At 38.4% G+C, this 12,497-nt stretch overlaps 1 protein-coding gene across 1 annotated transcript in view; it reads right to left on the bottom strand.

Moving 5' to 3' along the window:
- Positions 1-387: 387 nt before the first annotated feature.
- The window catches only part of LOC121379215 (probable UDP-sugar transporter protein SLC35A4), a 44,940-nt gene continuing 32,830 nt past the window's right edge, over positions 388-12,497 (bottom strand). The window contains exons 7-12 of the mRNA XM_041507724.1: positions 12,121-12,179; positions 10,615-10,677; positions 8,912-9,056; positions 4,827-4,923; positions 3,600-3,661; positions 388-2,357 (exon numbers count right to left, since the gene is read on the bottom strand). Coding sequence (XP_041363658.1) covers positions 2,166-2,357; positions 3,600-3,661; positions 4,827-4,923; positions 8,912-9,056; positions 10,615-10,677; positions 12,121-12,179 — 618 coding nt within the window. The 3' untranslated portion in view covers positions 388-2,165. The remainder of the gene's footprint in view (positions 2,358-3,599; positions 3,662-4,826; positions 4,924-8,911; positions 9,057-10,614; positions 10,678-12,120; positions 12,180-12,497) is intronic.

Below are 12,497 nucleotides of genomic sequence, written 5' to 3'. Positions count from 1 at the left end.
TTATGTTTGTTTGTTTTGTTTAATGACACCACTAGAGCACACTGATTTATTAATCATCGGCTATTGGATGTCAAACATTTGGTAATTTTGACACATAGTCTTAGAAAGAAATGAATAAATGAATGAATGTTTAACGACACCCCAGCACAAAAAATACATCAGCTATTGGGTGTCAAACTGTGGTAAATGCAAAAAATGTATGATGAAATTAAAACACAGTGTAAAGATAATATTTAAAATTTACAATAAAATGCAGTATCACGTAGGAACTGTAAAATAAGTTCTGGATGGAATCGAAAGGATTCCATCACATTTCGTGGTCCAAATATATCTTTTCGAGTTTCTTTCAGATCTTAGAAAGGAAACCCGCTATAGTTTTTCATTAGTTGCAACAGATCTTTTATATGCACCATCCCACAGACAGGATAGCACATACCACAGTTTTTGATATACCAATCATGGTGCACTGGCTGGAACGAGAAATAAGATACACTGATATTCTAAACATTGGTACAAAAATGTATGATCTGTCTAATTTTAGTTGTTAAAAGGTCTCTATAATATCGGAGTCTATCAGTCCTAAACATTATGCTAATGACAAAATTCTTACTAGTCTCTTTCACAGACACCTACTTGTGGTACAAGCTACTGTATAGCATGTACAAGTGTAGAAAGAGGAACTGTAACATCATGGCTACAGGTGTACAACCCTCCCATTAACATCCAGGTTCTCACCTTCATGGCTACAAGTGCACACACCCCATTAGCATCCAGATTCTCACCTTCATGGCTACAAGTGCACACACCCCATTAGCATCCAGATTCTCACCTTCATGGCTACAAGTGCACACACCCCATTAACATCCAGGTTCTCACCTTCATGGCTACAAGTGCACACACCCCATTAACATCCAGGTTCTCACCTTCATGGCTACAAGTGCACACACCCCTTTTACATCCAGGTTCTCACCTTCATGGCTACAAGTGCACACACCCCATTAGCATCCAGATTCTCACCTTCATGGCTACAAGTGCACACACCCCATTAACATCCAGATTCTCACCTTCATGGCTACAAGTGCACACACCCCATTAACATCCAGGTTCTCACCTTCATGGCTACAAGTGCACACACCCCATTAACATCCAGGTTCTCACCTTCATGGCTACAAGTGCACACACCCCATTAACATCCAGGTTCTCACCTTCATGGCTACAAGTGCACACACCCCATTAACATCCAGGTTCTCACCTTCATGGCTACAAGTGCACACACCCCATTAGCATCCAGATTCTCACCTTCATGGCTACAAGTGCACACACCCCATTAACATCCAGATTCTCACCTTCATGGCTACAAGTGTACTAAAAACAACCAAATAACATCTAGATACCCACCATCATGGCTGCAAGTATAAAAGAACCGACCCAATGACATCTAAGTTGCCCACAGTCATGGCCGCAAGTGTACAACAAACCCAATAACATCTAGATACCCACCATCATTATTATCATGACTTGTGTACAAAAACCCTGAATAACATTTAGGTTCCTCCCACCATTATCATGACTGGTTGAAGAGACCTCATCATGTCTCCTTGTAAAGGACTCAGGAGAATGACTTCAATACACACGTAACTCATATACTGGTTACACTGTACAGCACTTGCAACTGTACAAAAACCCAAACTCAGTAACATTTAGGTTCCCCACCATCACAAATGTCATCAGGTCTTGTTGTAGAGGACTAGAGTGATGAGGAAGAACGTGTTCATGAAGATGACTTTGAGTTTAAGGTTGAAGATGACCTCTGAATCTCAGTTCTTCTCTCACCATCATCATGACTTGTTGTAGAGGACTAGAGTGATGTGGGACGACCTGTTCATGAAGATGACTTTGAGTTTGAGCTTCAAGATGATAATCAGATCTCTGTTCTTCTTCACCATCATGATGACTTGTAGTAGAGGACTGGAATGATGAGGAAGAACGCATTCATGAAGAAGATGTTGTTGAGTTTGATGTTGAAGATGATCACTGAATCTGGGTTGTTGACCATCATCATGACGTGTTGTAGAGGAAGAGGGTGACGATGATGAGGATGAAGGCGGTGATGAAGAAGACATTGATGTTGAAGATGATCACTGAATCTGGGTTGTTGACCATCATCACGACATGTTGTAGAGGAAGAGGGCAACGATGATGAGGATGAAGGCGGTGATGAAGAAGACGTTGAGCTTGAGGTTGAAGATGATCACCGACATGAGCGTGGTGAGCAGCATCGCGCACGAGATGATGAAGAGCCGCGTGATGTTGCTGCGGTACTTCATTATCACAGACATGATCAGGCCGTTACATGCCTAGAGAAAACAGAGAAAAAGAAAACAAACCAATTGTATTCTGAGTAAGTTTAAACAGCTCAGTGGAGAGATATACATGTAACACATCATTAGTTATAGCACTGACAGCTGAACAGATTGCTGAAGTGTATTTCCAGGACAGTCTAGATAGCTCAGGTGTCTGCCCAGGACAGAGTGCTTGAACCTTTACTGGATCTAAGTAACCTTTGTTGTGGACAGACAGCTCAGATATCAGAGGGGTGTAACATTCCCAGGACAGTGTGCTTGAACCGTTACTGGATCTAAGTAACCTTTGTTGTGGACAGACAGCCCAGATATCAGAGGTGTGCAACGTTCCCAGGACAGAGTGCTTGAACCGTTACTGGATCTAACTAACCTTTGTTGTGGACACACAGCCCAGATAGCTCAGGTGTGTAACATTCCCAGGACAGAGTGCTTGAACCTTTACTGGATCTAAGTAAACTTTGTTGTGGACAGACAGCCCAGATAGCTGAAATGTGTGCCCAGGACAGTGTGCTTGAACAGTTACTGGATCTACGTAACCTTTGTTGTGGACAAACAGCCCAGATAGCTGAAATGTGTGCCCAGGACAGTGTGCTTGAACAGTTACTGGATCTAAGTAATCTTTGTTGTGGACAAACAGCCCAGATAGCTGAAATGTGTGCCCAGGACAGTGTGCTTGAACAGTTACTGGATCTAAGTAACCTTTGTTGTGGACAAACAGCCCAGACAACTGAAATGTGTGCCCAGGACAGTGTGCTTGAAGCTTTACTGGATAAAAGTAACCTTTATTCTGGACAGACAGCTCATATTGCAGAGTTGTGTGCCCAGGATATTGTGCTTAAACCGTTACTGGATATAAATAACCCTTGTTCCAGACAGACAACCCAGTTAACTGAAGCATGTATCCAGGACATTAATGCTTAAAATGCAGTTGGATAAGAAAAAACAGAAGTGAATCCCTCGATAGTGATATTCCAAGTAATATCAACAAGTGGTGTCCAAAACACAATCTTAAATTTCTTTTTAACTATTAAACTACATGTATGCATTAGAACAAGCTTATGCTGAAAATGTTAGCTTCTCAAATAATTTTCCTAGATTTTTATATGTCATTAAGATTAAAATTATGACTATTTATTACAGAGATTTAACATTTTGAATCTAGACTAACTGGAGTACAAGAAGAGGAGATATTTTATTTACCAACTGAACACTTGACCAAACATCTGTTTTACTTACCTGTGTTATTATTATCACCCAGGTATACAAGGAAAACCCTTTGAACAAATCATATGGCTCATCTGCAAAAAGAAAAATACTTTATCAGGGCATCTAGAATTTTTATAAAATCCACTAGCCATGGGATCAGTGATTTAAAACATTTATTAGCCACAATTAAAAATTCACTAGCCCTACTTTAATTTAAGTTTAAGTTAATAAAATTTTACTAAATAATAGTAAAAATCGGATGTCACCTAAAGACAGAGAGATACAGTTTAAAAACACTAACATAGAGGGGGGAGAGGGGGGCCCAGAATATTCATATTTACAAAATAGACTTAACTGCAATATTTGATCCAAACATTTCACTAGCCGTCGAGCATAGCAATAATAATTATTTACTAGCCCAACATTGAATATCACTAGCCATTGGAGTGGGACTACCATAATCCCGAAGCCCTGCTTATTTAATTTTCACTTAATGTGCTATGGAATGATGAGTGCACTAAACAAATTAATATAGATGATCTATTCTGATAGGTTTGTATACTAAAACTGTACTCAAGACTGCAACATTTCTTTACAATTGTTTCCAACTGAAACCTGATCCCGTTTTTAAAACTTTAGAGCCTAGACTACAATTTTTAAGGACGTCACATGCCAGCAACTTGTATTAAAGTCTAACCTCAAATCTATAATGACGTTACATGCATACAATTTCCATGACGTTAAAACCTTTGAGTTAATATTTGAGTCCAGACACAAAATGTTCTACAAGCACGATATCTGGGCCTATGCTTACAAAACAAGCAATTAGTAGGTGGTTACAAGTGCCACTTGACAATGCCAGAAGTAACTACTAAACACTATCTGAAGTGATCAGACAAAGCCCACAGCTAAAGCTGATGGAAAATGGCAGGTGTGTGGCACAGATAGTCACAAAAGAGAAGCACATGTCGTAGTTGCTGAGACAGGGACTGGGATGTGGAGGTGGACAGCAAATAAAGTTGCAAGCTAGGAGGAGCTGCCAGATTGGGAAGAAATCAGATAAGACTTCAAAGGAGGAAAAGGAAAGGGGGCAGCGAGATACAAAAAACAGAGATTTTATTAAAGTCTTAAGTCTAGACTCGAATAGTTTTATAAGCATAGAACCTGGACTCTAATCTTTAATGATGTAAAATGCATGGGACTTCTTGTATCTAATAGTGTCCTAGATGTTGTGAATAAGTATCCCGTGTGCCTTACCAGAGTCTGGGTTGGTCGAGGTTTGCAGCAGCCAGACGGTGCCATTGAGGATTATACCAAACACGTACAGCAGAATGTTCTGAAGGTGAAGTGACGTCTGTACGGGATAACAACAAAGAAAACGTTTCAATCACAAGTGGTACAATTCAATGAGCTGACAACCAGAACTGGCTGTGTCCACCATTTGTGGAAACCAGAGTAGTCCACTCTTTCACATTCTCTATTTTTAAATTTAAGCTTAGGGTTATTGTGAACAAGAACTGGAACAGTTTTTATGGTGGGGCTAAAATGTGGAATTTCAGAAATATCAGGAAGTTTATCATCTCTCAATTGCATCATTCACCCATCTTGGGATTTTGTTAAACATTTATTAATCAGTGCAACACAAACTGTATACCAAAGACTGGTATGTACTGTACTGTATCAGTGCAACACAAACCATATACCAAAGACTGGTATGTACTGTACTGTATCAGTGCAACACAAACCGTATACCAAAGACTGGTATGTACTGTACTGTATCAGTGCAACACAAACCGTATACCAAAGACTGGTATGTACTGTACTGTATCAGTACAACACAAACCGTATACCAAAGACTGGTATGTACTGTACTGTATCAGTACAACACAAACCGTATACCAAAGACTGGTATGTACTGTACTGTATCAGTACAACACATACCGTATATCAAAGACTGGTATGTACTGTACTGTATCAGTGCAACACAAACCGTATACCAAAGACTGGTATGTACTGTACTGTATCAGTGCAACATATACCGTATATCAAAGACTGGTACGTACTGTACTGTATCAGTACAACACTAACTGTATACCAAAGACTGGTATGTACTGTACTGTATCAGTGCAACACATACCGTATACCAAAGACTGGTATGTACTGTACTGTATCAGTGCAACACAAACCGTACTACAGTGCAAAGATACTGGTATGTACTGTACTGTACTGTATCAGTGCAACACAAACCGTATACCAAAGACTGGTATGTACTGTACTGTATCAGTGCAACACAAACCGTATACCAAAGACTGGTATGTACTGTACTGTACTGTACTGTATCAGTGCAACACAAACCGTATACCAAAGACTGGTATGTACTGTACTGTACTGTATCAGTGCAACACAAACTGTATATTAAAGACTGGTATGTACTGTACTGTATCAGTGCAACACAAACCGTATACCAAAGACTGGTATGTACTGTACTGTATCAGTGCAACACAAACCGTATACCAAAGACTGGTATGTACTGTACTGTATCAGTGCAACACAAACCGTATACCAAAGACTGGTATGTACTGTACTGTATCAGTGCAACACATACCGTATATCAAAGACTGGTATGTACTGTACTGTATCAGTGCAACACAAACCGTATACCAAAGACTGGTATGTACTGTACTGTATCAGTGCAACACAAACCGTATACCAAAGACTGGTATGTACTGTACTGTACTGTACTGTATCAGTGCAACACAAACCGTATACCAAAGACTGGTATGTACTGTACTGTACTGTATCAGTGCAACACAAACTGTATATTAAAGACTGGTATGTACTGTGCTGTATCAGTGCAACACAAACCGTATACCAAAGACTGGTATGTACTGTACTGTATCAGTACAACACAAACCGTATACCAAAGACTGGTATGTACTGTACTGTATCAGTGCAACACAAACTGTATACCAAAGACTGGTATGTACTGTACTGTAGTCTTTCCTGTAGGAAAGTGAACATAACACGCCCCTTCCTGTTCTTCAACAGGAATCGACTAGCTAGATAAAGTGTGTTTCTTCACCAATACTCTATACAAATTATCACATTTACCAGATATTTAATATTTAATACCCAATTGCTGCTCATAAATCAAGGAACTGAGATGACAGTAAACAAATATTTCTTTCAACTAATATTTTTTTCCTTTAATAATTGTTTTAGAAAAACTCAGGACAGTGAAAAATAGCTCTCCTGAAAATGTTGATGAAGGGAAAATCTCACTTGATGTTAGAGGGTAGATAATCAGTGATGGAAGGGGAAATCTCACTTGATGCTAGAGGGGAGATAATCAGTGTTCCAAGCCCTGAAACTGCCCACAACAATCGACAATGCTGGGAAGCGCTTGGCCGACTACGCCGTTTTAAATTGATTGTTATTTTATAATGGTAAATTAATTGGTTATATTGCTCATCTCCCTGATTTATTTTCTCTGTAGCATTCCTTGTGGCACCAGCGATTAAATGTTTATAACCCTTCAAGTGATGCCAGTTTGGGAAGTTATAATAACTTCCTAAACAACTAGGAGGCTGCCAGGATTGGACTGAACTGCGGTTGGACACGCTGGGGGGTGGGAGTGATGGGATGCCAGGAGTTAGGGCATTTTTGGGGGCTATAGGCGTAGGTGTTTTGGCCTTGGTTTTTGTGTAGGGCTGAACTCCCCTCCCTCCGGACCCTCATCCTGGTCAAACCAATGTTTAACCTCCCATCGGCTTAATGAATATTGTTTTATAATTATTATTAATTTTAGACCAGCCCATCTAAATTTGCGCTGAAATTATATTATATTAATAATTTATATAAATTAGGAATGTTAATATTTTTCTTCAAGGGCGCAGCCAAAACTTATTAACCCCATTTTTCCCCTTTTTTATACGTTTGGCATTAATATTCAAAATTGATAGGTTATCCCTGGCCCGAGTCAGACCCACCGATCCTATCGGAAGCTGGACTCGGGATAGATGTGTTCAAAACCCTAGTGGTGTATGGACACATTAAATCAGTTACTAAAGCCAAACTAAGCCACTCAACTAAAATTATATAAATTAATTGAATTGGAGATGGGCGAGTTTAACCTTTATTTTAAATAAATTTTTAACAATTTACAAAATTTATATATTTATATATAATTATATATATTATTTTAATTTTAATTTTTAGTGTGGTGTTGTATGTTGTATGAAAGGGTGTGAATGTGAGGTCGGCTAGGGATGTGGGGGGAGATTTATCTGGCAGTAAAACTTCCTCCCGCTACTTGGCTTGAGTTGTATATATTGTTCTTTTTTACTTTTGGTGTTGGTTCTTTTTTAAAATAATTCAAAACTGATAAATGTTTTTAAAAAGCGTGCCGGTTTTTTAATGTTATTATTTTTATCATGTCTTTATCCTTTTATGTAATAAAAATTAAAATTTATTTTGTGCTAACCGTTCCACCTTTTACCAAGTAGCGCTAAAATTCTTTTTTAAATATTATATTTATTTTTAGAAATGCCTGCTCTAAAATAAATTTTATTAAAGTAAATTTAAATTTTATATTAAAATGTTTTTTTTTTTAAATTAGGAAATTAGTTTGGTTTTGAACAAATTTTTTTATTTAGATCTGCGCGTCTTAATTTAATAATTATTAGTTCCCTACCCCCATTCCTAAAAATAATGAGTCAAAATTGTCCCGAGCCACGCCACTGGCTATCCAGAGACAGGGCCCAGGACAGTCATGCCTGAAACCATAGAGGTATATGGGAATGTTAAATGTACTCTCTCTCTCGCTGGGAAGCTTTTGTCTTCACTGTACTTCTTTTTGCAATGGACTATATTCATTTTTTTTCCACAGCATGTTATTTACCGTAGAATTTTTTTTAATTGCAGAGATTGGTGCTGGAGATATTGAAAATGTCACTTGGTGTAAGAGGGGAGATAATCAGTGTTGCCGGGGAAAATCTTACAATGTTAAGAGGGGAGACAATTGGTGCTTGGGGTGGGGGGGGGGGAGGATTTCACTTGGTGTTAGAGGAAAAAATCTCACTTGATGTTAAGAGGGAAGATAATCGATGTTGGAGGGAGAAAATCTCACTTAATGCCGGAAGGGAGACAATCGATGTTGTAGGGTGGAAATCTCACTTAATGTTAATGGAAAAATGTTGCAGGTTTCCAATAAAACTACATATAAGAATTATAAAATATTTTACATCCACCAGCTAATGGTTAATAAATCAATGTACTCTAGTAGTGTCTTAAAAACACAAACAACAACTTTAAGTGAACTTAATTTTATGAGAATCCATTACCTGGAAATTTGCCTTCAGCACGTATTCTGTGTAGACGCCTGAAAGACCCGATATGATGCAGTAAATACTGATCATGATCAGCCCGCGTATAGTGAGGTGGATCTCACCGGCTGACTTCCCTTCTCGGGAGTGGATCCCACCGTAGCTGAAATAGGCAATCATTAGCATATGATAAAGGGTCAAATCACGCGCTGGAGCCACGTCAGCCGTTTTTCAAACTATAACAACTAACGAGAGCTTTGCTGGTAGATGAGTATCGTGTCACTACTCGCTAAACAAATTTCAGAGCTCGATGGACGTTATATAGTGGTTGCTAATCAATTTGATGCTAATCAAGTTTTAAAACAAAATGTTCCCTGCTTTCCTATTAGTTTATTTTTAGGTACATGGCTAAAATCACTCTGGACTGGAGAAGAAAATAATGTGATTAACTGTACATGAGCATTGCACCCTTCAGAGATGAGAAAAACTGGAAACTACAATGTTAATGTTAAAGTAACTGTTAAAAACTAAAATTTGTTTTGTTTAACAACACCACTAGAGCACACTGACTAAATGATCCTTAGCTATTTGATGCCAAACATTTGAACATTCTTTCACATGCATTTTCCCACAGACAGGACAGAGCTTAAACCCTCACCTCCACCCACCACCCACCCCATTAATAATAAATTCTTCTCATAATTATACAAGGATAGTAGAACCATGGACCGACCCCTCACTGCAATAATACGCCGTATTGTTCAATAAGAGATGACCGACTTCGCTGGTGTGTTCCAAGGCCGGTAGGTACTGGGTTCTTAACCTAGTGCCCGTTCCAACTCCAAAAAGCTTAATGGTAATGGTGAAAGACTCAGGGCTTGAACTTAACAACAGTAATTGCCGTCATTGAGATATAAACTGCTATAGGTAGAGAGCATCACCGATGGTACTGTTGTGCCGTCGGTAAAACTCCTCAACAATGGCAAAATGTATACATCTGGTGTACAGTAACTGCCAATATTTAACATTTGCACGTTTGAAAATGTCTACATAGAGCAATATAGCCTTACAGTCATTTTTATTTGCTGCAAATGTCACTTTAAAAAAATTGACATAGGCAGGCTCAAAATTGCCGTCGGTGGGCTGTTTTACCAATGGCAATTCTTTTAAAAATTGCCATGGGAGACAAATTCTTAAGTTCGAGCCCTGAAGACTACTCCATCAACTTCTAACTACTAACTTAGAGAATGGTAGGTACTAAGTTCACATCCTGATACAGACTCCCGGCCTCTGAGAATTGTAGGAATTACGATAGTGTACTTGATATAACTCTAGTTTGGAGTAACCCATTTTACGTTCACTCATTCAATCTAGGACTTCATTTACATGGGCACGACAGATTTATAAAAAACTGCACGGGTTACGTGAATTTGTTCTTACGTAAGCTACAAACGGTTTAAACAAATGTTCAATTCTCAGAAGCCTGGCCACCCAAAACGAGCAAGTTTTAACGATCCAGCGGGAAAGTGTAAACCTACTACACCAGCAATTCTAGGCTCACGCCAGCCGATCGCCAATTTGCCATGGGCTAACCACTAACTATTAACCAATTGACAGCCCACGTGACTGAGGTTTGTGCCCAGGACAGAATGCTAGAACCTGTAAGGATGTAAGCATGGAAATCCAGTCAAAAGGAAATGAAATAATATAATACTACCAACCTGTCCAATATGCCAGCCACTGTTAACAGACACAAAGCAAACCACTGCATGGAAGACAATTTTCTGAAAAAGAAGGCGTTATAGAAAAAAAGATAATCTTTGCTTTGTTTAATAACACCACTACAGCATATTGATTAATTAATCATCGGCTATTGGATGTCAAACATTTGGTAATTTTGACATAGCCTTAGAGAGGAAACCCACTACATTTTTCCATTAGTAACAAAGGATCTTTTATATGCACCATCCCAGACAGAATAGCATATACTACGGCCTTTGATATACCAGTCATGATGCACTGGCTGGAATGAGAAATAGCCGAGTAGGCCCACCAACAGGGATTGATCCCAGACCGACCGTGCATCAAACCATTGGGCTACGTCCTGTCTGTGGGATGGTGCATATAAAAGATCTCTTGCTGCTAACTGAAAAGAGTAGCCCATGAAGTGGCGACAGCGGGTTTCCTCTCTCAATATTTGAATGGTCCTTAACCATATGTCTGACACCATATAACTGTAAATAAAATGTGTTGAGTCCATTGTTAAATAAAATATTTCCTGCTAAAGCGATATATGTCCCCTACCGGACCAACAAATATTTTGTATCTCCTAAGTTCAAAAATGTGAAAAATGGGTAAATCGCCATGAAAATCAAACATGATCTTTAACAGTACATGACAAAGCTATAAAAAAAATGTCAGCTCAATATCTTGTCCAAGGGCCATAACTTTGTAAACAAAATCAGTAAATCCCAGTTAAGTAAAAATCTACCATTTACATGCAAATACAGGCATCGAAATAAGCATTGTGTCTGGTAACCTATTTACAGGTTACCGCAAAATATAGCCTGGTAACCTATAGGTTACCACATCTAAATGAAAGATAGAATTGAATTCTTGCTACTACTACTTTTAAGGCCTTTACATGTGCCAGATGAAATTGTATCGGTTCCTTGTGAACATTGGTACGAGAAACAAAATCCAGAAGTAAATTTACCTAGTAGACACTGATTAAACACGGATTACCAAAATTGCTTGCAATTGTACAAGTGCACACGAACATCGGTGCAATTTTGTATGAGAAAACAAAACACGGAAGTAAATTCATCTAGTGGAAGCTGCTTAAATGTGGAATGACTATAATTGCTCGCACTTGCACAAATGCGCACGAAAATTGATGCAATTCCTTATGTGAAAATGAAACGTGGTAGTCCGGAATGCACTGCCTGGTTTGGAAATGAAAGTACCGTTCTGAAATTTTCTTACATGTGGTAACCTGAACGACCGTTCTCGATTTATTTCAATGCCTGCAAATACATTGTAGGAACCACAATTATGTCTCCATACTTTCTTATAACTGTACTAAACATGTGCTCATTGTTTTTTTCCTGTTTATACTTTCAACAACTTAAAAAAGCTAGGTGTTCAGTTTTCACTTGAACTGTGGATAATGGTGGAACAACTGAAGAGTTATCATGCCTGAATACAGGTATTCAAAGACAACTTACCTCTTAATAACAATCCTATATAGTACTGCTGTTGTTCCAATTTTCAAATTACTCAACACCTATTGACAAATAAAAGTATTATTAGTAAAAACATACATTAAATAAGTACTGACTTCTATCCTGCAACCAGTTTTATATTAACCAATTACAGTGATCGACTACTTAAAGAAAAATGATAAACAGCTTTGACGACATTTTCAATTGAATATTTTCCTTACATTGTTAATTTCAATGGTAATAAAGTTTTGTTCAGTACTGTGTTGTAACTTGCTACACAAATGTCAGAGAACACTACACAATTTGAAAACATTAAATGGTAGTTAATGCTAAATTTTCAACTTAGCGTACCAGCTTGATCTGTGCACGACCTGTTAATT

This window comes from Gigantopelta aegis, chromosome 2 (genome assembly GCF_016097555.1).
Source record: "Gigantopelta aegis isolate Gae_Host chromosome 2, Gae_host_genome, whole genome shotgun sequence".
NCBI lineage: Eukaryota > Metazoa > Mollusca > Gastropoda > Neomphalida > Peltospiridae > Gigantopelta > Gigantopelta aegis.
Note: the sequence above shows the minus strand (reverse complement) of the source record. Positions and strands in the feature narration are given on the sequence as shown.